The 26,415-nt window shown below is 35.0% G+C and overlaps 1 protein-coding gene across 1 annotated transcript in view; it reads right to left on the bottom strand.

The window, feature by feature from the left end:
- Nucleotides 1-26,415, bottom strand: part of ROBO1 (roundabout guidance receptor 1) — a 404,959-nt gene that overhangs the window by 138,648 nt on the left and 239,896 nt on the right. Inside the window, exon 3 of the mRNA XM_039237973.1 lies at nt 1,882-2,039. Coding sequence (XP_039093904.1) covers nt 1,882-2,039 — 158 coding nt within the window. The remainder of the gene's footprint in view (nt 1-1,881; nt 2,040-26,415) is intronic.

Genomic DNA, 26,415 nt, shown 5'->3' with positions numbered 1-26,415 from the left:
ATTTCTACTTAATGCTGCATCGCTGATGCTGAGAATTTTATCATTAATTTGTATTAAACCCAAATAGGTAATTAATCAGGGAAGATATGAAGGAGGAAATGGGTAATAACGATTTCAGTGTGTTTGAATCATTCAGGCAGGAAAATGGAAATTACAGATAATGGTCACTAGGTGACTTAAAATATATTTTTAAGGCAAAGTTATTGCCTCAATTGTGCACAAATCTAAAAGGAATCTGTTGTCATTAGTAAGGGAAGCATTTATTCCTATAGTCTCTACTCCCCTGTGCTCTTGACTTCACTTCCCAAAAACAATGTTGCACATACAGTTCACTTTTGCCATGTTTCTTTCCAGCACCTCTTAAACATATAGCTAGATTATTCTCACCCCAATCACTAGAATGAGAGACTCATTCTAATTCAAATCAATGCAAGAAAAATGCTTGATTTTCTTCAAGGTCCCTAAAACCTTGTCTACTATAGCCTTCTCGATTTTAGTTTTCCCTATTTAATTCTTTTTTTTTTTTTTAATGTTTTATTTATTTCTAGGAGAGAGAGACAGCGTGAGCAGGGGAGGGTCAGAGAGAGAGGGAGTCACAGACTGAAACAGGCTCCAGGCTCCGAGCTGGCAGTCAGCACAGAGCCCGACGCGGGGCTCGAACCCACAAACCGCGAGATCATGACCTAAGTGAAAGTCGGAAAGTCGGACGCTTAACCGACTTAGCCACCCAGGCGCCCCTTCCCTATTTAATTCTTATGCTAATCTGCTAACTGGTTGTTCAGAAATAGTGTGAACTTTCATTAGGGCTATGTGGTCTGTGCTACAAATTTGTTCTTCTATACCTTTAGCAGTGACTTTTCCTTATACACATATTCTCCTTGGTAACTTTATTTTTTTTTTAATTTTGTAATGTTTATTCATTTTTGAGAAAGAGAGAGAGTGGGAGAGGGCCAGAGAGGGAGCAAGATACAGATCTAAAACAGGCTCTAGGCTCTGAGCTGTCAGCACAGAGCCTGATGTGAGGCTCGAACCCATGAACCATAAGCTCCTGACCTGAGCTGAAGTCAGATGCCTAACTGACTGAGCCACTCAGATAGATGCCCCACTTCTGGGTACCTTTAAATCTTGGCCAATGAGTTCATAACAGAGCGTATGTGCAAAACAAAGAAACTTGTAAAGGGCAATCGTGTACAATCACAGAATCAATTAGAGTTCAGTTATTTGTGTGTTTTAGCAACACCCTACAAGATAGAAAAGGGAAAGAAGTTATATAGAATAAGTGACGTCAGGAAAATGCATCATTACTCCAGAGAACAGAATCCTCTACTTATATGACAGCAGGAATTTGAAATCCAATAATCTAGTCACACAATTTTATTTTATATGAGATAAATCCATCACTTAACCATCATTCAGAATGGGATTCTATTTTTCAGCACAATATTAAACTGTACAGAACACAAAAGCCGTTTGAAAAGGACAAAGAGATGGAAAAAAAGTCCTGAAGTGACTTACAACACCTTTGGCGACGTACCATATTATCGAATCTTTAACAATTTTTACTGTAGCATATGGAAATGTGATATGCCCTAAATTATAGTAATAATTAAATCATGCATAAATGGGTTAACAATAAGACATTAAAGTAGAAATTGTACTTTTCTTTTACTAATCTCCACACAAAGCGGCATACATTTTCCTCACTCATTTCCATGTCCACACAGGGAAAACTGAAGTATGTTTCTTTTAAAAAAAGTGCAAATGGGGGATGTGTAATCTTTTATTTTAGAAACAAACTACTTCACTTTTCTCTCTCTTCTTTGGTGAAGAGATACACACTAGATCGAGGACTGCCCCCCCTCCGCTGAATGAAATACTCACAGTTATTCGTTCGTCTTTATCATCCAGTGGAGAGCCGTCTTTCTTCCATGAGATGGTGGGTTCAGGATGGCCTCGTGGTGGCTGGCACTCCATCACGGCAGGCTCCCCAACAGCCACCATGACATCGGAAGGATTTTGTCTGAAGTCATCCCGGAGTACTGCAGAGACAAGATGAAATCCTTATACTCAACTGTGACATATACAGTCCTAATCTCCGAACTGCAGCAAGGAAACATTTATTATAACAAACTATTAGTAATAGCCATCTCGATATATCCTGGAGAAGCTATATTTACTTAAGAGACATATGCAACTTAATAAAGATAACTGGCCTTAAGCTACACAACAGGGATAATCTGATATTCTCTATGGGCCAGCGGACAAGTGTATTTTGCTGCTTTGTGCCCTCACAGTTAGCATTTGCCTTATCTTTAAGTTGCATTTCTTCTCTGTCTACTGCTAAGACTTCCCTATCCATGTGCTAATGAATATAACACAATCCTCCTTTCACTTATATGACACACTGAGATGATGCTTTCTATTAGGAAGTCAACTACATATACATACAAACCAAAATAAATAGGCTTCCAAACACGTTCAGTTGAGTCATTTTATTTTATCTTATTTTTAATGTTTTATTTATTTCTGAGAGAGAGATAGAGATAGAGAGAGAGAGAGAGACAGTGTGAGCAGGGGAGGGTCAGAGATGCTTTCTATTAGGAAGTCAATTACATATACATACAAACGAAAATAAATAGGCTTCCAAACACGTTCAGTTGAGTCATTTTATTTTATCTTATTTTTAATGTTTTATTTATTTCTGAGAGAGAGATAGAGAGAAAGAGAGAGAGAGAGAGAGAAAGAGAGAGAGAGAGAGACAGCGTGAGCAGGGGAGGGTCAGAGAGAAAGGGAGATACAGAATCTGAAACAGTCTCCAGGCTCTGCGCTAGCTGTCAGCACAGAGCTCAACTCAGGGCTGGAACCCACGAACCGTGAGATCATGACCTGAGCCGAAGTCCGACGCTCAACTGTCTGAGCCTCCCAGGCGCCCCTCAATTGAATCATTTAAACATATTTCATATTAGTGTATAAAAGTGTATACGCATTACAACTTAAATATGCATGTTATAAAAACTTTAGATATAATTGCAAAATGACTATGTTCAAAATACTATGTGTGTTTTTCCGTTATTGCTGAGTGAAACCTGTGTAAGAAGAAGTCAGTGATGATTACAGTACCACTACCAAGTATATCACTTTGTATCTTCTGTATTTTTTGTTTTTAGTTATTTATTGGCAAATATTATTTCACTGAGTCCTTAAACTTATTCAGGATGAGAGATATTATTAACCTTATTTATGCTATTGACCCTGTATTTTATTTTTTGTATTATTTTTCACCCTATATTTTAGAGGCAGAAACCGTTTATTACTATGATCTCAACTGGATACTAATGTGGTACTAACATACTACAAAACAAGCAGCATCATTTGCTTGGTAAATATTAGAATAACATGTGAAAAATAAACCAAATCTGTATTTCAAACGTAGTTCATACAGCAAAATTGTCCTCTGTATCTTGCAAACATAATGAAATCATGAAATCATTCTTTGGCAGGAGTTAGTCTTAAAACACAACTCCACTGTTTACTTGAACATAACCTCTCTTTCTACATTTACAAACTGGGCATGGAGATGCATACTTCAGTGCAAAATCTAAAAATGTTATCTTTCTCCCACACCATTCTCCTAGTGTGTCATAAAATGTGAACAGTTTTCGTCATCATATTTAAGATGGTACTTAAAACGTTCATTGGTATGTTCAGTGCATAGGTTGAAGTGATAAACGTTATTTATCTTTTGAAGTCTACTGAACTAAACATTTGGTGCAACAATTTTGTACTGTAACGGGTGTCTTTCCATTGCAACGACATTTAAAAATGCTTCCATGGATGAAGTACTACACTGTAGAAAACTTATGCTCACGCTATTATTTCGAAAGCCACGCTTAAATTTTGGTTTCAAAACCTCAAACAAACTTACAGGCTTACAAGTCCTGTATTTTTCTCTTGTAAGTCTCTACTTTTCGCTCCTCTATACCAGCCAAGTATGTGCACACAACTGAGTAAGCTTTAACATCCACTCAAACAAAAACGTTTCTTAAATGACATGTTGAGGCAACCTGGACACAACGTGACTACATTAACGCTTGGAAAAGAAGACTTCAAAGAGGAGACTTTGTCTTCCTCTTAGGCAAGAATGGTAACAGGACAAAGAAAAGTCAATATAATCGTGCTACACTGTTGTCCTTCTAACTTTAACACCGTACATTATTTGTTAATAAAATACACACACACACAAAGTAAATCTGGTTGAACTGAAAACTCCAGCTACTGTTCCCACAAAGTAAACAACAGGGTTTGAAGACTTTCATTATTTATGAACTTATATTATGATTAGGTGTTAAGCACGTACCACATTTAAAATGTAAGGTTTACAGAAAAAGCAAATGAATTGGCCTTAACAAATAATATGTGCCTTTATGGGATTACATTATTAATCTAAGATAACACCTCCAAAAATTGTTAACACCCTTGAAACATGCAAGACGAAAATACTTTTCAAATAAAAATAAATAATTTGCACAATTTTTCTACTTGGTTAGCTTAAAACCAACTTAGTAACACTATATCTTATTTAAAAATTGAGATCATATCTCAAACCAATGAATAATAAAATGTCTTTCAGAAATATCAAAGGTCTAAGTCAGATAAATCAAGGGTTTTTTTTTTCATTTACTATGTTATTTGAGTTTTTACAGTATAGAATGAAAAGCTAACAAAATGTAATCCATTAAAGATTGTTGCTTAGATAATACTCGTGTAATTATTTTTGCAGCTGTAAAGCATAAAACTCTAGTATTGCCTGTGGCTATATGCAGCCCTGCACAGTTATGAATCTAAGATTTTTTTCTCTATTCTATAAGAACAGCTTTCCTCCTTGCACTTGCCCTGAACATTTCCTTTTGGGGAAAAATAGTATGTGTCACATTATAAAATGTGTGAACTTCTAGTTAAATTATTCAAGTTTCTTATTTCACGTGTATATTTAAGTAATTAAAAATTGAATTCAAATGATGTGCACCATTCTGGCAGAAAAGCCAATGGTATCCATAAGTATTTTCAAATGCGATTCATTAAAAAAATAACTTTCCTTCTCTAACATCACTATTAAACTTAAAGTATATTTTGATAGTGTAAAGTAATATGAATAGTATGAAATTCAAAAGTCTGAAACTAGCTTTTGAAAAGAAGATTTAATATCAATTTGAAAAAGAGGAAACAATATAGATACAATGTATCCAAGTTGATATCGCCTAAAATGTTGTTTTTATATTTAAAAAATTATGTTTTATTATTCATTTTTGAGAGAGAGAAACAGAGTGTGAGCAGGGGAAGAGCAGACACACACACACACACACACACACACACACACACACACACAGAATCCAAAGTAACTCCAGGTTCTGAGGCATCGGCATAGAGCCTCACATGGGGTTCAAACTCGCAAGCTGTGAGATCATGACCTGAGCCGAAGTCGGACATTTAACCGACTGAGCCACCCAGGTGCCTCTAAAACGTTATTAAACAAACCACTGTTCATCATAATCCTACATTTGTTCCACATTTATGTGATTGTTTTATGTTCATTGGTTGGTACACAGAATTTGGTTCAACCACGTTTCACTCTTTCTTTCTGCTAAATTAGAAAAAAAAAAAATCATAAACCTCTTTGAATCTTTGAATCTCCTGGAAGTTTTTGTGTAAAAAATAGTTAACTAAGATTTGTCCTTTAAAACAAAAGAAAACATACAATCATGGGTCTTTCTGAAAAACTATATAGCAATTTTAATATAATTCTCAAAATAAGTAAACATGTTTTTGGAAAAGGATTCTAAAACTTTAGTGTTGAATTTGCAATCTACTTGGGTAATGTGAGGAAACAGGGAAGAAGAGGAAAAACATGTTAAGCAGAAACTCTTTGAAGTATTATGGAGACTCTTTTAGAACCCCCTGGGAAATTTTAGAACTTAATGAAACATAAAATTATAGAACAGGCACTAGTCTTTGACAACATTTAATCCCATAAAGAGAAGACAACTGAGTCCCAAGAAACTTGGTCACTAGCTTCTGTTTTCTGTCAGGAAGACCAGAAGAAAACAGAGATGTCTTGACTTCCAATGCAGAGCTTTTTTCTTTTTTTGAACATGTCAATATTTTACTATATAATGCAATTTACCTATCTAACCAATTGTATTTCCAACAAATCTACTCTGTAATTGTTGAAGGCTTGACAGTGATTGTACATCAGTGTATGCGAGTCTCATGTATACCCAATTTCAATAAGGCTCAAGTGCTCCTAGAATTAATTTTGTTCCCTAATCATGTGGTGAACATCTGTGAATCACAATGCCTTCAGTTTCATGAATCACAGAATCTTGGTGCAGTTAGGAGCCTGAGAGATGGGTCATCCTAACCTTTTCTTTTAGAAATTAGTCATCTAAGTCTCCTCAGAGGGGAGAGGAGCACACTGCATAAGTAATAACAATGATAACATGACCAATACAATAGTAATGCTAGCAATGGCCAACAATTAATGAACATTAACTTTATAAGGAATCACACCAAGCATCTACTCACTGAGTCCTCACAACAAGGCTATGATAATGTGAAGTTATTACTTTCATTTTAAGAATATGAAGATTTCGTAGTAGTCCTAAAATACAGATCTCTCGTCCACCAAGCATTCTTCTCAATCAACTTGCTCACCTATCTGGTCTTATGTGAACACAATGTTCACAATTCTAAATACATAGACATCATGATATGATTAATATTTCAGCTCTTTTCCATTGGAACAGAAGGTGAATGAGAAATTTCTCTTCTGACAGTCACCTAGCTCTCTCTCACTATTTTCTGCATTCTTGTGTTTTGTTTTGTTTGTTTGTTTGTTTGTTTTCAGATTTTTCCACGTTTGGAAGACACCACTTCAAACTTTCAGTGGTATGCTGAGAATTAGAATTCATCATTCAGATTTCTATGTTGTACTAATGCTTCTTAATAATCATGCCTTTATTTCAACAAAATGACTAAAGGAAGCTGTACAATAATAAATTGTGTTTTAATTAAATGTGAGCATTGTATCTAGCTCCCTAAGATTTGTATTGCATATCTTAATACAAAATAACTTGCAATCAAATCCTATCATGTTGCCATTTTCTGACAAGATGAAGATTAACATTGTTTCTTGACAGACACAGAATTTATATAAACTTCACTGCAAAGTACCAAAGTTACAGTGTAACTATGTGTTCAGCACAGATAATGTTAAATGGAAGAATGATACTTATTTTCAAATTATTGACATCAGATAACACTTATTTATTTCACCATATAATTGACATTTAGACGGAGAGCTAGAAGTAACATAGAAGTGAATAATCCCTACTCAAATTAAAGATTAGGTAGGTGATAGGTAATTTTGAAAGCAGTTAAAGTGGACAGTTGTAATAGACATGCTGTTACTAAACATCCATATAGTCTTTGAGAATATCCTTCCTTTCTTATTTACTCCTCTATTGTACCCTAATTTTAAAGGATTTTTTAATATTTTATTTTCCCAGTTGACAGTTTACTACTATTTGCTGCAAGATTTAACTGAAAAATAAGTCTTTTAAGTAAAAAAAAAAATCCCAGAACTGCATATTATTGTCCTCTCTTTTTCCCCAAGATACCTACTTCTAATTAAAATGCTCACTTACACTGGCACTTACACTGTAACTTTGGTACTTTGCAGTGAAGTTTATATAAATTCTGTGTCTGTCAAGAAACAATGTTAATCTTCATCTTGTCACAAAATGGCAACATGATAGGATTTGATTGCAAGTTATTTTGTATTAAGATATGCAATACAAATCTTAGGGAGCTAGATACAAAATACCGAATTAGGGAGTTAGATAATTAAGTATATCATAAAAGTTTTTATAACTACTTGCATTCCTACTTAATAAGTTCACAGCATTACCCAGAAGAACAAAGTATCAGCTGGGGCATAAATGTGTTGAAAACTCTTTTCAACAAATAAGGTTCTTATTTTTTCAATTTTTTAAAAAATAAGCTTTACATCCAATGTGGCATTTGAACTCATGACCCAGAAATCAAGAGTCACATGCTCTGCTGACTAAGCCAGCCAGGTGTCCCCAAACTCTTTAACATTTCTTAAAAGAATAATTCGAAACTTTTAAAAACATTTCAGCAAAAAGGATGAATTTACAGAAAGATATCATAACCCATTGAAGAGGAAAACTAAAATGACGTGTAAAATAATATTCCATGAGGTATTATCCATCTCATATTATCATTTTCTAGAGCTAAGGAATTTGATTTTTATAATGAGGCAAGTAAACATCGATTCTTTACAGTTAGGATTTTACTATAACTGTTTTCCTAAAGGATACATTTTTTACTTTAAATGTGGGCACTGAGTACTTCTATGAATACTCTTCAATAATTATGTCATCTTCTCCTTGTGTTTTTATAGCATGCAACTTTATTTTTAAATCTTAAATTATGCTTTGGTTAAGATCTTGGAAGAAAATATGCTGGTAAAAGCATTTATTTTCTTAACTACTGGAGCTTTTGAAGATTTCACAAACCTCTTATGCTGGACGCTAAGAAGCAGCACATATTTTTAAACAAATTCTACATTCTGAAGAAGTTTTGTATTATAGATAGATTTCAGACACCATTCAACTTTAACTAACAATGAATACAGAATGTCCAACAGAAGAAGCCATTACTGGAACAAAATTAATGAATAGTAGTTTGTGTATTTGCCTGTTTATAGACCATATGATGGAAGAATAAGCTTATGTAAACACAGCTGCATTCCTCTGTGTTCTGCTGGGCTCAGGAATGGGGAGCACCCCATTCCTGGTCTTTTAATGATCAGAATTACTTTCAGGTTGCATTCAAGGTTAAGTCACATTCCCATTTATCAGAGACATGCACACCATAATGACCCTTTCTATGAAAAACCCTCATGGCTATCTGTAGGCCTTGCTTCATGGTTTAATTACTTCATACTTCACTTCAGGAATCAACAACAGCACAAGATAGTCATTAGCATTTATTACTATGGCACTAAGACATGAAGACAAAGGGAAGGCAAGTTTAGCGTACTGGAGTTAAGTTAAAATCTGTGATGTATTCTAGAGAAAGGTGTACACCAATGAAGACCAGCATTTACATAGTTATTACTCACAGGACTTGAATCTGGGGTAACACAAAAAAAAAAAAAAAATATCCTGCCAAAGTCAAGTTGCTAAAATCCTAGGTTCTAGCTTAAAGATGCCAGTAGCTTACTAGATGTTTGTATTTTATATACTTTACATTCACCTATAAATTAAATTATTAATGAAGAAAATGTAGCATCTGTAAAACAGCATCTTATATGGTATTACTTGTAGATGTGTTTATTTTAGTAGTGTTTATTTTAATAGTGAAAAAACCCCACAAAAGTCAGGAGTTTCAGAATCACAACACACATCCTTCCCCTGTGCTGTGATTTCAATAGGTATATTCACAATGACTCAGTTATTTCCATACAAAACAGAGTTTTACACTCTATCTTGTTAGAGTTATTATGAAGACTAATTATTTAGTGTTTGTACAGGACCTGCCATTTATATGGTGCATTACATCTGCAAAGAAGTATTACTGTTAGTCACTATGTAAGGAATTGCCAAATTTCTCAGCTGCCAGTACAAATGGAAAGGAGGACAAAGAATGCCATTGATGAGGGCTTCTAAGTGCCAGAGCAAAAGTCACACTCAGGAGTAGCTTGGCAGGGTTAAAAAAACACAGACAGAATGAGGCTATCTGAGCCATGGGACCCTGATTGGGGCAAGACAGGCATGTGTTCCTTCTTTTATGAAATCCACTTTTGTATTTAGCACCCTGCATTGATAAGAGTCCTTGATCAAAGGAATATATGCATATATTTATTGTCTGGCTCTTTGTATTTAAATGTCAGCTCTAGAAGGACAGGGCATTTGTCTCTATCACTTGGCATATCCGGTGCCCAGAACAATGCCCAAGACATAGTAGGAATTCTGTAAATGTTTACAATATTCTCTTTGCGCGCTAGATACTATGTATGAAATGGTACTAAAACTGGCACACTAACGGTGCTCAAGGTATTGAGGAATGAATAGGCAATATTTAAATAAATGCAAACATACAAATATAGTTGTAATACATGGCTTGAAGGAACAGGATAGAATGCTGTGTGAGAAACGAATGAGGTGCGTAACTTAGATAGGAGGTGAGGGAACACTGAGGACAGAACAGTTAAGCTGAAACCTAAGAAACTAGTAAAACTTATCCTAGGGAAGTGCAGAGCAGGCAGAAATAACACAGGTTGAAGAAAAAACTCGGGACCATCAATGAAAGCGAAAAGACTCCGACCCTGTGTAGTGGACCAGGTTGGCAGCAATGCAACAACATGAGATTGGCACGGGAGACAGGAGTCAGGTTTGCTGGACACAGCAGACGTGATAAAAGGGTCAGCTTTTATTTTAATTCCCATGGGAAGCACTTCAGTGGCTTTTAAGCAGAGCTGTCTCATGATGGAATTATCATATTTAAATATTCATTATAGTTACTCTGTGAATGAAATGGAGAGGAAAATAAGAATGGAAGTGAAGAGACCAATTAGAAAGCTATTGCAGCAATTAAGGGGAAAATGGTGTTTTTATACTATTACGATGACACTGGATTTGGTGCAAAGAGGGGAACAGATGGGTGTATTGGAGGTAAAAATCAAAATGATCTCTTGAGTGGTTGAAGTTGACAGTAGTAAAGATGTCAACAATGATACCCAGGTTTCTGATCTGAGCAACTGAACATTCCATTTCTTTTATTTTACAATTTTTAAATACTTTATTTTTTAATTAATGTCTACACCCAACACAGGGCTCAAACCCACAACTCTAAGATCAAGAGTGGCACACTCCACTGACTGAGCTAACCTGGTGTCTCTGAATGTGCCATTTTTAAGGTTTAAGAGGACAAATAGATAATATACAAGTAAATCTTTCATTGAGGAGGAAAAGGAAAATTGTGTGTGTGTGTGTGTGTGTGTGTGTGTGATAATTTCAGAGTATAGGAATAATAGGAAAATCATTTTATTGATTAAAAAATACGGTTTGGGGCACCTGAACGGCTGAGTGGGTTAATGTCCAACTTTGGCTCAGGTAATGATCTCACAGACTCGTGAGTTCGAGCTCTGCATTGGCTCTATGCTGACAGTGCAGAGCCTGTTTGGGATTCTCTCTCTCTCTCCTTCTGCCCCTCTAAACAAACAAACAAACAAGCAAACAAACTTAAAAGAAAATATTATGGTTTCAAATTTGGTCTCTTAGTATTTAGCACTGGATTGATGTCTACTGGCTTAGACCTTTGTACTACTCTATTCCAAATCTGAACTGATAACATCCCTTGATCAATTATTCTATATTTTAATTTTAGGATGACAAATTTTAAGTTAGTTTGATCCCCATTATGTCATTTTAACTGAAATATGAAATAAAACGAATACATTTTGGATATATAGACATATACAAACAAAATTATATATACAAATATATGTGTGATACATATGACCATTAATAACTGGTGTATTGTGATGATATCCACATTTGGTAGCAAATTGTAGTAAAAATTCATTCGGTTATTTTGCTCAAGGAACAAAACACCTCAAAACATTATGGGTATTTCTCAGGACTGCCATAAATTAAGCTCAATTTACTATTTAAGTATAAAAGCATCAATAGCATATTAAATGTTAATTACGTGGGGCGCCTGAGTGGCTTAGTCGGTTAAGCATCCGACTTTCGCTTAGGTCATGATCTCGCGGTTCGTGGGTTCGAGCCCCGCGTCGGGCTCTGTGCTGACTGCCAGCTCAGAGCCTGGAGCCTATTTCGGAGTCTGTATCTCCCTCTCTCTGTGGCCTTCCCCTGCTCATGCTGTCTCTCTCTCTCTCTCCTACAAATAAATAAAAATATTTAAAAAAAATAAATGTTAATTACGTAATTAGAATAATGATAATAAGAAGTTTACACTATCTCTAAAGCATAATAAAGTTCCTTGGGGAAACGCTGACTCATCAAACTCTTAAGGATTTGTGATTCACTCATTTATTCATTCAATAAATTACTAGTCACTGTGTTTGGAGGTGATGACTAAAGGATAAACAAGACATAGTTGATCTCTGCTTTCAGAGCATTTATTTCAGGGTTTTTCTCTTTCTTTCATCACAGAATGCTTTGTTCAATGGAAACTTTAGACAAAAGTTTAATATGTAAAACAGATAAAAGGTGTATGGTTGCACTTCCCCAGCTGGGGCTGTTCTGAAGAGGAATTCAGGCCTGGTGTGAAAATGACAGAGGAGTGGCGAACACATTGCCCCAGCTCCTGTACTGATATTGTACACAGCTAGTAGGTGACAAATACAGGATTTGGACCTGAATTCACTTGGATACCGAAGCCTGGATTTTTAGTACTAAACTTGCCTGGGCTTCTAAGAGAGGCATTATTCAGACCTCAGTTTGTCTTCTTGTTGGCTGATAAGAGAACTCCACTTTGGTGCTATGTCAGAGTACATCCAGCTTTCTCTGTCACACTGAAGTGAAATGTGGAGGAGTTTTTCATTCCTTGCATTTAAAAAAATGCCTTACAATGAGAAAGAATGAAATCTGGCCATGTGTAGCAACATGGATGGACCTTGAGAGTGTTATGCTGAGAGAAATAAGTCAGGCAGTTAATTATACCATATGTTTGTACGTATAGTAGGATTGGGAGGAACTTAATGGAGGATCATGGGGAAGAAGAAGGGGGAAAATGGTGGGGGAAAGGGAGAGAGGCAAACCATGAGAGACTCTTGAATGCTGACAAAAACTGAGGACTGATGGATGTGAGGGGGAGGGGGGATGGGCATGGAGGGGGGACTTGTGGGGATGAGCACTGGGTGTTATGTGGAAACTAATTTGACAATAAACTATTTGTAAAAAAAATGCCTTAAATTATATAAGCATATATAATATGTAATCACACATATATATATAATCACAACTTCATAGAACTCCTCCATTTCCACCCCACCCCCAATTACAAATGAAGACCCCAAGTTAGGACTCATGGTTGCACAGTAAGTTACTGGGCACAGTAGGACCAAAACCATGAAACAACTATTTCCATAAAGGCACATGTTTTTAAAGAGCCAGAGAAAGACTGGAATATTTTCTAATTAAAATATTTCCTGGGAAACAAAGGTGGTTGTAAACAAACAAACAAAAACCCAGATGTTCTTTTATCCTCTCAAGTCCAAGATGCAGCAGCTAACCAGGAGAAGGGCTAAAAAAGAGTTTTCACATTTTATGGAAAGTCCAATGGTTAACAGTCTCAAGAGAGAAAAATCCTCACAGTTTAAAATGATCTTGTTAAAACCTCCCTAGTAATTGGGAAGAGCTGGAAAAAAAATAGCTATTGGATAAACACACACACACACACACACAAACTATTCTCACTAATGTATCTTTGTGCAGCATAATTAAGATTGCCAATTATAACATCTCACCCCCACCCCCCACTGAAAGGAATGGTGATAGAAAAAAAAAAAAAACAAAAACGGAGTCTAAATAGCACATACAGAGACACATCAACTAAACAAAAAAGGGTCTTTAATTGGTGACAATCTGCCCTAACTCACTGTGACTATTTCCCAACATAATAACTTTCAGATCTGTTAATTCCTTGTATCTTCCCCGATCACAGGCTGTCTGGGGCTTCAGAATAATAATGCCAAGTATCTCACAAAGCTTTCGATCTCCAAGGAAGACAACAAATATGCAATTGTGTAGCTGTGTGGGCTGCCTTTTCTAACAAACTATTACAGCCCTTGGGAGCATTCAGCCTTCAGCTCCTTGGCAGACAAAGCTGAAGACCTCCTTTTGCTGATAACTAGAGTCATGCTAACAAACCCTGACTTAGGGTTACTAGACATTCAATTCGTAGAAAAGCAAATCATTTTATAACTTCTATTAAGGATGCCATCTTTACCAGTTACACTCAGTGTTTTACAAAATATAAAATTTTTGCTTCTCCAGGAAGTATCAGCAGTGAGAAAAATACTGAACATGATAAAAAAAAAAAACTTCAATAAAAATAAGGCTTTATCAACATAAAAACCTTATTATGAATCATGGCTAAACGTAGTGTGCGTGGTCCTATTTTTATACTGGATATCGGAAATGGAAACTGTTTGCAATGGAAGTTGATTCTGTACTACAAAAGATACCTGTTCCATGGCTCTTCACCTGAACATGGTGTAAGTCTCAGGTGAGTTTACTGTATGCAAAACACCTGCAATCACCAGTCCAGGAGCCAAGTCCTGCAGATCTACTGAAGTAATGAGCCGGTAAAGCGATAAAAAAATCCTGGCCAAAGATGCAATAAGAAACTCTGGCCAAAGATGCCTCCCAAAGGTTTTAGTTCAAAGCAGCTAAGCGTTGCTTTGTATTTCCTTTGTTAAAATCATAACTCTTAGATATTAAGAAACATTTCACATGTTGCCAGCTTCTGTACCTGAGAAGGCCTAAGTCATCGGTCCTCACAAACCCTTTGACTGGTGTCCCATTCAATAATTTGAAAGACCATGTACTCTTCTCATACTTAAAAACTGTTTTGAAAGTTATGATATGCCTAAAATTTCTGGCATATCGTAAACATTAAATTAAAAAAAAAAAAGCTCTTCTTGCCTCTTCTCAGGACATCTGGTCAACCATAAAGACTGTCCAGAATTGATGCTTACCATGGTCCACTGAAATGTACATACACACACACACACACACATATATATATATATACACATCTACGTATACATATTCATATGCTTTTGTAAGTTGTAAATTTTACATTATTCATTTTTAAATCTCTTTGGATTTGCATCTCCATTCTAATTCCTACCCAATTTTATCCCCATGCAACATGCTTTTATGCTTGAAAGATTTATTGTTGCTGCTTACTGATCAGCCTATCACCATTTTCAGCTTTGAAATAAGGCGCTGTGGAACTCTTCTTGTGTTTGCTGCCAGGGAGCTTTCTACACCTCTGCAGGTGCACCACAGAAAGACTCTGGATGCCTTAACAGCATGTTTTTTGTTTATAAAGTGCAGGAAGGGCAAATATAAAAGGCAAGGGAGGATAAGGGGAATTCCACAGCAAGGGAATTTTCAGGCTTATCAGTTCTAGGAATGCTAGAGAGAGAGACAGAGAGAGAGAGAGTCTAGAAAATGCAAATTACTTTTGAAATATATAGGTATTCTGGTATGAAGACCAGAGCCCTCAAAAAAAAAAAAAAAAAAAAAGCCTTGCACTCCCACTTAGTCTAATCATCAACTTTGAAGATGTTAGCAACTCATCAATATTACAATTGGAGCCCTAACGGCCCAGCATGTATAGATCTTCCTACATGAGCATGAATTAATTTCTTTGAGGAAAATTTTGGTTAGATACCATAAATTTGATCTGATGCTTCTGTGTTTCATATTTCTGATTATAACATTTAAAGAAAAAGAAGCTAAATGTAATTATTAACTTAGTGACTTCAGTAAATTATCTAACACCGAAGAGCAAAGTATAATCCTAAATGATCAACAGTCAAAATGGAATCAAATAAACACGAACTCAGTCTGATGGGTAAAGAGGGCCAGATGCTTTCTCTGCAAAGTTTACAAAAGACCTCTGCTCATAATGAGGAATCAATGGTTTCTTGGGACCAGGTTAGCTGCCTGGTCTTTGAAAATATCCTAAACCAATGTAAAGACCCAGAAAGTCATTAGTAACTTTAAGGAACTCAAAGAACTAGGAAGGATCCTCTGAGCTCTTGTGCAACGCTGACAAGCTTTGTATTAATGGTCTCTAATATCCACCTGTTGGAACAGCAAATTATCTTGTAAATTAAACAAATGTACAAGGTTTTGTTTTTCCAGAAGGAACCATTGTTAATTCTTTTTGACTATTTTTTATTTTTTTCTTTTCTTTTTAGAGTTTATTTATTTTATGTTTTTGAGACAGAAAGTGTGTGTAAGTGAGAGAGGGGCAGAGAAAGAGTGAGATACAGAATCCCAAGCAGGCTTCACACTGCCAGTGCAGGGTCTGAGGTGGGGCTCGAACCAACGGATGGTGAGATCATGACCTGAGCTGAAGCCAAGATTTGGATGCTTTACTGACTGAGCTTCCCAAGCACCCCAAATCTTTTTATTTTCTAAGTGCTAAACGCTGTTACTTTGTTATTTATTGAACCAAGTCATTTATAAAATCAATAAAAGCCAATAAAATCTCTGATTATCATAAAACTTTTGTATTTATGTTAAATATATTCATAAACCTGCTTTCTAAATATTTGTTAGGCTCTTTGACATATGCAAGTTCCCTTTTAACATCAAAACTTTTTAAGAATTGCAATACAAATTAAACAAAGAATGACAACCTCAGCTAGCAATTTTTAATTCTGTATACCCTTTCTCAACTGTTAGGACATATAGAATTAGTTATTCATAGTGTATAACCTTCTAACTTGCAATCAATGATAATTCATACTGACCAAAGAAAGCATACTCAGCGACATTATAATTTAAAATACTCACTAAATTTTGATTTCTAAAATCAATATATTATAACTTCAATGGACAAAAATAAGTATTTTTTCAGATTATAAAATTGAAGAATGTTAGAGTAAGCTTGATGCTAAGTTAATTTGATGTTTCTATTCTTTTTTTTTTTTTTTTACAAATAGTTTATTGTCAGGTTGGTTTCCATTGATGTTTCTATTCTTAATTGCATGTATTCATTCTCGAAGGGCCCAATTTCATTAACTCTCTTTACTAAAATTCACATTTATTATCGAAATGGGAATATTTCCTAATGCAAGAATACATTTTCCTGCTAAAGAAATTATGAAACATTTTTCCTAGGTCTAACTATGCTTTCTTAACTTTTTTCACAGATGTCTTTAGAAAGTAAATAATGGACCTATTTTAAATACATGATTATGTGTAATTGACAATGACCTATGATTTAGTAGAGATAAAGTCCTGAACTTATAGGCATCATGGAGCAATCCCATGGTCCTAATGAGCAAAATAATGAGTCATCTCAAGGATTATTCATTTGTTCGTTTGTTTTTTAAGAAATGACAAAATGTCAAATGCCCCTTTGACCTAAATATTAAAAGTCAGAAAATAATGAAATTAAAAACACATTGTTGCTCTTACTCTGGATCATATTTCTATTTGTTATTTTGTTTTTGTTTGTTTAACCATTTTAAATTCACTGTTTCAAAAGAGCAGTTTATGTAAATATATTAGTAATCTGGACACAGATCACTTAATGTAAAAATGTCACTAAACAAACGATGTGGCAGCATTTCTTAATCACACATTTATCAAGTTACTGTTTTCTTTTGTCTTCTCAACATCAGAGCTAGAGAAAAAATTTTGCTTATATCATGCATAACAATTTCCTCTTTAACTGCCAAAAAAATAAAAGGTTTTCTTATGAGGAAAATCAACTATGCTTAATCTTTCTAATCAAAAGTAGAAAATTTCAAAGATTACTAACTTTACTGTCTTTACTAATCAAACTATTTATGCTGTTTAAACACTTAAGTAACAAAAATAACGCCATTTCTCTTTGCTTAGAAACAAAAGAATGAAAGGAAAGGTATCGAAAGCTTCATGACCAGAAAAGGAAAAACCACAACCAGTAATTATGCAGTGTTCTAGGATTTGAGGGGATCACAGACATGTTGAAAAAGTAATTAAATATCGAAGAGAATATGAAATAAGCACCATACTACATGATAAGTGACACAAGAGACATGCATTTTACTCCCAAGCAGTATAAATAATTGACAGCTCCTATAATCATAATTAACTGATCTAAGTAATCCTTGAAAAAAAACATATTGCCACATTCCTAACAAAGATAAGAGCTGGCAATAAGTCAAGATTGGCAATTAAAATAGCCTAGATGACATTGTATGGTCATATAAATTCAGGGTTGGTAGCAAAATAACAAAAATAAAGACAGAAGAAAACCAAATTAATAAAAATATTTCTCATAGGTTTGTTTTAGAATCCGAATGGCTAGACAATGCACTGGAAACATTTATAGCAAATAACATAAGGCTTTCTGTACTCTGAAACTACTCTTAATATTTTGATTCATGAACCCTGCCTCTAATTTAAGTAATTTAAAATAAGTGATTTTTTATCATCTTTACCATAAGAAAATCCATACCTTAACTTTCCAAATTATAATCAAAGTTTAAACATAGTTTGAAGCAACTGTGACTTTTAATTCTATTTTAAGCAATCTCTATGCCCAACATAGGCTTGAACTTCTAACCCCGAAATCAAGAGTTGCATACTCTACTAACTGAGCCAGCCAGGCATCCCAAAGGAACTGTAACTTTTAGCTAACCAAGTTCACATCTTCATAATGAGGTGAGATAACACACACCCTCAAACAGATGTTACAAAATCACACTATTTTCTCTTCATCCACTAATATCACTGATCTCTGGACTTTTTATTTCATATATTTATTTTACTTCAGTAAACAAACATTTGACTTCCTACTATGGGAGGTCCCTTTAAAGATTAAGTCTCCATCTATGATTCTGCCAGTGCTCAAACCTCCTATAAGACTTGACTCCCCCGGGTTGGCTCAGTCGGTAAGCATCCAACTAAGGCTCCAACTAAGCATCCGACTCTTGATCTCAGCTCAGGTCTTGATCTCAGGGTTGTGAGTTCAAGTTCTGCATTGGGTTCCTCACTAAACATGCTGGACATGCTGGATGTGAAGCTTACTTAAAACAAACAAACAAACAAATAAAGAAAATTCCTTTACTCCTCTGGAATCTTCAGCCTACCTTACCTCCCGTGTCGTCTTTAGCTCCTGCATTTCCCACCTTGCAACCCCACTTTCCACTCCTTCCTTAGATCTTATAGGCTGGAACTCTGTCATAAAGGAATTTAAAGCTCATACTGACAGTGTGAGCAGTTTAAGCAGGTAAGGCTAGAATGTGAACTAAAAGATTTTTTTCTTTTTTTTTCTTCCTAAGTAATCTGTAAGCATAATGTGGGGCTCAAGCTCATTACCCCGATATTATGAGTTGCATGCTTTACCAACAGAGCCAGCCAGGAACCCTGAAGTTTTATAGCTCATAGGTGAAAGAGATCATGATATGTTAAATACTTTAATTTTAGTTAGGGACTGCAATTAGAAGTTGATTGTTTTAGATGTGGATTTCGTTTCTTTTTTTTCTTTGGAATTCTTTTTTTTTTTTTTTTAATTGAAGATACATTTGACTTGTAACATTGTGTTAACTTTAAGGTGTACAATGTTACTTTGATATATTTGTATATTGTAATATGATTACCATTGTAGCAATATTTATCACATTATGTAATCATAGTACAATATTGTTGCCTATATTCATTATACCGTGCATTAGATCACCATGGTTTATTTACTACTAGTTTGGAACTTTAAACAAAACCACTCTTTCCCCCCCAACATCCTCTACTTTTTAGGATGGTGACTTCTTCCATTTCTACATAAGTGATATCGTACAGTATTCGTCTTTGTCTTCTGACTTGTCTTACTTAGCATGAGGCTCTCAAGGTCCATCCACATTGTCGTAAATGGATGCGGATTTTCAAAAGATAACTGTGCTTTATCTTAAAAGTAAAGGAAAAAACTTAATAGATTTTCAGTTTAATTCAGCAGAGAAAGATTTAGTCATATGTTCTAAAGTTTTATACTTTGGAGGAATAAAAGAGATAAAAGACAGGCAGCTCAATCTGTATTCCATGATCTTATTTTACATGTTTATTATTTTGAATAATAGCATGTTTCAGTTAAAAGGAACCTAAAGATCTTTCTAGTCCAAGTCTCCTTCATTTTAAAGATGGGAAATCTTAGTTCATCAAAGCTAAGTAGTTTGTTTAATGCTATAATAACCCAAATAGGGTAAGAAAGTCCACTGACTTCCAATTAGATATTGTTAGCCACTGAAAACTACAAAAGAATCCAAACATAACAAAAAGCTTTCAATTATTACTTTTTTAAAATTTGAAATCGAATTGAGAGTGTTTCTAAGCAGTGCTAAACTAGGGCTTTCATGGAAAGTCCTTGGAAACTCAAGATCAGCTCAAGGTGGTTCACTGGGAAGGGGTTGCTCATTTCATAGTTAGCCCCATAGGTCAGCCCCAGAAACCAAACACTTAGAAGATAATTACATTAATATATTAAATCATATCACTATATTAAGCATTAACCATGTGAGGAAATTAGCTAAACCCATTTCTGTAACAACTGTTTAAATCTGATATTATACCTGTTAGTTCACTTTCAGTTTAAAAACCCTTTCAAGCTTAGGAATTTCATTCTCGGGCTCATGAATTCAGGTTGAAGACAATGTCATCATAATCTCTACCTGTCACATAGACATAAGCCCTCTACTTATAAAATAAATGGTTCATTCTGTCATCATGACAGCTCTAAAAAGTGACAGCTCTCTTAGGACTGCATACTAACTTTAATAGGAAAACGTACAAAAAATAATTTGATGGTTTGAGTGATTTTTTTAAGTCAAGGACTTAATATAGCAGAAAAGTATACTTGGAATTTGATTTAAATTGTGATACTGCATCAGTGACTCAATGTATGTTCCAGATTATTTTTTCAATTGTGAATATTGGACCTGTGGCTTTATGGTTTAGAAAGCTAGACAGAGATAGAGATAGAGAGATAGAGATATAGATGGAGATAAAGAGAGATTTAATTAAGGTACTGCACTGTTAAAAGAGTACTTCCCCATTAGTTTCCATAATTTCAGAGCTTTCTTGAAAGTCTGTATAGGTAAATCATTATAGGATAATATTGTTACCAAGTCTTGACGAGAAGGCAAATGACCCTTTCATTTGGAAATGGGTCCAATCTAAACTTCTGCTTAAATGTGGAAGAGAGGACTAACCTTAAAACGTTAGCTCATGTGGAAATCAAACTTCATGAGGGCACTAAAGTGATAATCAAAAAAAAAATCCATCTTTGAATTCAGATTATTAAATTTGGTATGAAAACAATTTACATTTGACAAGAAAATACTTGTAAGTCAACATATATAATGATTCTATAAAGTAACTTAAAAAAAGCCACTTTTTGAAGATATTCAATTTAGAAGGGAAAGCACAGGAGGGAATGTGTCATAAACAGTCCTCAAAAAGGGAAAGAGAACATGAGATAATTTTATGATTGTTCTAGTAAGCATTAATATCTACCAAAGGATCACACAGATATGGTGCTTACTGGACATGTTCTATAGTGTAAGATAAATATATGAGCAAGCCAAGGAGATACAGTCTCATTTTATCATGTATTTTAATAGAGGGCAAAGTTAGTTAAACAGATGGCACTCAGGATCTCCCAATGAATTCAGCATCTGTGTGTACATGTTGCATAAATGCCAATTAAAATGTGTCCGAGTAAATTTACATCCCTCGCTGATAGAAAGCAAGCCAATCTTGCTGGCTCAGGATCAAGGTTAAACTTAATCATCTGCTGAACTTGCAAGTTGCTCTCAAATTGTACAGAAATTCCCAGTGAAATAATAAAAACAGAACTCCTATTGATTTGTATTTATTTACATTCATAACTCATTTCTAAAGCCTTGGGCTAGAGCTCAAAGGGAAAAAAAGTTACTATTTGTATGACTTGGCCAACTATACTTTTAACCACATTTCCAACAAATACCTCTTTGATTAAAATGCCTGCCTGAATAAATTTTCTTAACCTCCTCCTTGTAACTTCCTAGTTAAGATAATTTTGTTTAGAAATTATTCCTTCAAAATGATCTTGAACAAAGAAAACAAAAGGCATGTAGCAGTCAGTCTACATTTAAATAAGAAAGATCAGTCTGTGCTTCAAGAGTGTCAGGCAGCCATGAAATTATTTGAGATAATAATATAAAAATGGCCTCCCTTGACATTTTTTTGATACTGATTTTCTTCAGTACTCCCTTACCCCCGGTTCATACATATCTATCTAAAGCTTTGTTAGGCTACTTTACTAAGTCTACATTAGATTACTAATTCTAAAAAGAACGTTTTACCTTGTTATTAAAATTAATATTACACAGGCATTGCATATAAGGTTATTTTATAGTAAAGTAATAAAATACTCAAGGTAAAATGTTAATTGGAAAAACGGCACATAAAGATATATATGGCAGAGTTTCCAAAATTAAGTTCCAGAAACCACTAGATCAAAGTGGTCTTGATATATATTTTCTTAAAAAAGTAAGACATGCATTTTTGGAAAACTGTATGTCTTACGGCCACCCTTTGGAGAATCACAATAATCATTAGCATATTGAACGACTGAGCAGTCCCACAGTAAAAAACTCATGTAACTTTGTGGCCCAAGTATTTCCTAAATACATTTGACCAAGCCAACTTTACTTCATTAATTTTTATAAATTATTTGAAGAACATCATTGAACTCTTTCTAAAATAAAATCGTTAGTAACATACTTCAGGAGAAGCTAGTGTAAAATATGCTTCTAATTTTGTAAAGACACATAACTAACACAGATATATCTGTAGAAACAGAGGCATAAAGAAAAGGTAAGTGCTCGAAGTAGTCATTTCTGAGAAGTGAGATTATGAATGATTTTAATCTCCTCCTTTGTACATTTCCAAGAGTCTGATTTGTTATATAGTGAACTTATGTTGTTTTTATAAAAGGCAAAACCATACACTGTACTCAGTACCATCTTATTTTATATATGACATAATTGTACAAGTGACCATCTCTCATCCTCTACTACAAATAGGTAAAAATCTGGTGTTTCGTCTGTGGAAGGGTTTGTACTAAGACCTGAATCTCATTTAATCCTCACAGAGTCTGATAACAAGTTTTCACTATTTTACAAGTGGAGAAACTGATATTTTCTTAGTACATGGAGAAACCAAGATTCCCTCCTAGGTCAGTCTGATGTCAAATCCCATCCTTTTACCCACTACACTCTGTTAAAGCCCTGGGGGACAGGAATTACGTTTCATATTCAATATGCCCAAGGTATATTGTCATAGCATCATATAACGATAACCAAATGGGATTAATACTTCACACTATTTGTTATTTAGGTGCAAGGTGTGAGTGTATGTTTTAAAATAATAATACATTTATTGAGAATGTAATGCTGTGCTGGGAACTGTGCTTATTAATTTTATTAATTCCCATCTGAGCCATGTGAGTTTACTTCTATTATGATCTCCATTTTATTAGTGAGAAAAATAAGAGATACAAAAGTACAAAACCCAAAATACAAACCGTTACAGTTTAATTCTAAGATCAGTGCTTTTCTCACTAAATCACTATAATATCACAAGAGGGATTGCTACCCAAATATGTAGCTTTTAAATTGAGCTTTTTCTTTAGAGGAAAAAAAGAAAAAGCTTAGAAGACAAATTTAGTTGAACTATCTTACATCATAAGATAAACATATACAGATGTTTATTCATTCCACCCATACTTGTTTCTTAAAATGATAAAATTAAACTGTTAGAAACAGTGATGAAAAATCCATACCATAAATCTACTTAGATTTTGATAAATATTTAAATGTCTCTTTAAAGAAACATATGTTTCCAAAATAAGATAGTAAAAAAAGTACTTTATATCATTAATATTCTATGATTTTATAACTTAGAGATTTGGACAGGAAAGAAAAAGAATTTCATGACGGGTGGGTTTACACTACACTCACTGTAGTGTACTAGATAAATCCCCAAACTTATTCTTTTTCATTAGCTACATCTTCCTCCCTCTACTCACCCTGAACAAACTGTATCTGGCACATACTAGGTGCACAAAAATATTGGCTGTTAAATATATTCATGATACATGATGGACCTTAGAACACAGTACTCCAAAATATGGTACATCGAGTAATTTTAGCTGAAGTCTGAGAAACTACAGGTAGAGGAAGGACTCTCTAACCTCCCCACTTCTCCCCAAGCAGGTCTTAAGATTGTTACGGGGAAATGGCTTCCTACACCTAGACACATGGACCATCCTGATTTTGAAGATGCAGGGCCACCAAGAGGAATCTAAACAAATAGGTCTTGCCAATTTTCACCCAGTTTGCATTCCTTAGCTCATACCCTTTTGTCCTATTATGTTTTTCCGTAATTTTCTACTCTTCATTGAACCCATCATAAGAACACTCAGGTTTAACCACTTCTTCAGGTCTTCACTTCCGTATGAAGGCTCCTATGTCACACAAAACTTTTAAATAAACCTGTTTGTTTTTCTCTTGTGAATCTTTTTTCAGTCGAGTTTATAGGGCCCCAGCCAGAGCACCCAGGAGGCTAAGCTCCAATGTCTTGTTTATCTTTGGACAGCTGGGGTCTGGCACTGTTTCCTTCACAATAACTACCGAAGAAATGCTTTCTGAATGAACAAACTAATACCATTTAATCCCTAAAACAATCCTGGGAGAAGTGGTCATCTCTTTGCTCATTTTCTCGGTTAAGAATTTTGCCTAAGGAATTGTAGCTAGTGTGTGGCAAATCAGGTCCATATAGGTGTTTCAAATTCCAGAATCAAGTCATTTCCATTTATCTAAGGACTAAGTAGCACTTAGTTCAGCTCTGATACTACATACACATGGTCATGAAAAGTGAAATAATCAAAAGTAAATGGACAACTTAAATATTCCCACTATTTTTAACATTTTCAATGGTCATGATAATCCTTTAAACTACACTTAAATAGAAAATGCCTTTATTTTTATTTTTTTAATTTTTTTTTAATTTATTTATTTCTAGGAGATAGAAAGAGAGACAGCGTGAGCAGGGGAGGGTCAGAGAGAGGGAGTCACAGACTGAAACAGGCTCCAGGCTCTGAGCTGGCAGTCAGCACAGAGCCCGACGCGGGGCTCGAACCCACGAACCGCGAGATCATGACCTAAGCGTAAGTCGGACGCTTAACCGACTAAGCCATCCAGGTGCCCCGGAAATGCCTTTAAATGTTTCATTTTTTCATTTTAGTGTAACCAAGACACTCGCCAAAACTTTCTTTAAGAGAAAATTATAATCTCTGGGTTCCTGGGTGGCTCGGTCGTTAAGTACTGACTTCAGCTCAGGTCATGAGGTTAGCTCATGCCCTGCATGGGGTGAGCTGAAGCTCTGCTTTGGGTAAAATATGAGCCCTGCTTCTGGAGAGCCCTGTTTCTCTCTCTCTCTTATTCTCTCTCTCTCTCTCACACACATTATATATATTGTTCTATAAAGCAAAGAAAGAAAGGATTATACAGTTCAAATATTGCCCCTTGCTCCACAAAAGTTGAAAAACAACAATAATTATATATATATATATATTCTGTGTCAGAATCTGAAGCAGGCTCCAGGCTCTGAGCTGTCAGCACAGAGCCCGACATGGGGCTCCAACTCACGAACCGTGAGATCATGACCTGACCTGAAGTCAGATGCTTAACCGACTGAGGCACCCCGGCGCCCAGAAAAACAACAGTTAAAAGCAACAGTCTCTAAAGTGTCTCTGTGTACTCTGCACAGGTAAAAACACACAGAAATGATGTTCCATCCCCCTTGCTAAGTAGAAAGGACTTGAAAAAGTACTAAATACTTATTTAGTCTATATTTACTAATAATTTGAAAATACTCTTTAAAGCAAATCCTGAAATTTACGTTTTACTTATACTTTTAATTAACTGGAGAGTGGATGTTTCCCAATATCCCTACATTTCCTCTAGTATTTGACATTTCTGGTTCTTGTGTCATACACTTCAAAGAAATGCATTATGAGTACATACCCCTTTGTGCAGATAACAATTTGTATCAATCATAAAACAAAGCTGATTAAATGGTAAACCATCCAATAAAATTCTATCTTTTGGCCAGCTTACCGTAAGAGGAGTTTTTCCACTAAATTACCCAGATGAACACAAATCTTAGACAATTATATCCCAGTAGCTTATGTGAGTAATTGCTAGGGTGGAAAATTGCAGCATGTATGAAGGTACAGATGTTCATTTTCACATGACCAAACAAAATAGGGGGGAAACGGGGTCTTCTTGCGTGCTGAATTCTAAATATTTTGCTCTATTCACAGTTCTCTATTAAGGACACCTCTTTGTATTTCTGAAATGTAAGTAAAATAATTAAAATAAAAGGAGACAAGTAAAAGTGTTACATCATGCACTTAAGGACTATTTATTTATTTATTTATTTATTTTGAATTAGCACTTCACTCAACATCTGATAATGTGGACACTACTCTGCACAAAAAGCCAAAGTTACAGCCAAAGGAACAATGGCACCT

Source organism: Hyaena hyaena, unplaced genomic scaffold, assembly GCF_003009895.1.
Source record: "Hyaena hyaena isolate Hyena2069 unplaced genomic scaffold, ASM300989v1 scaffold_132, whole genome shotgun sequence".
Taxonomy (NCBI): Eukaryota; Metazoa; Chordata; class Mammalia; order Carnivora; family Hyaenidae; genus Hyaena; species Hyaena hyaena.
The sequence above is the reverse complement of the archived record's forward strand: the minus strand, read 5'-3'. Positions and strand labels throughout refer to the sequence as shown.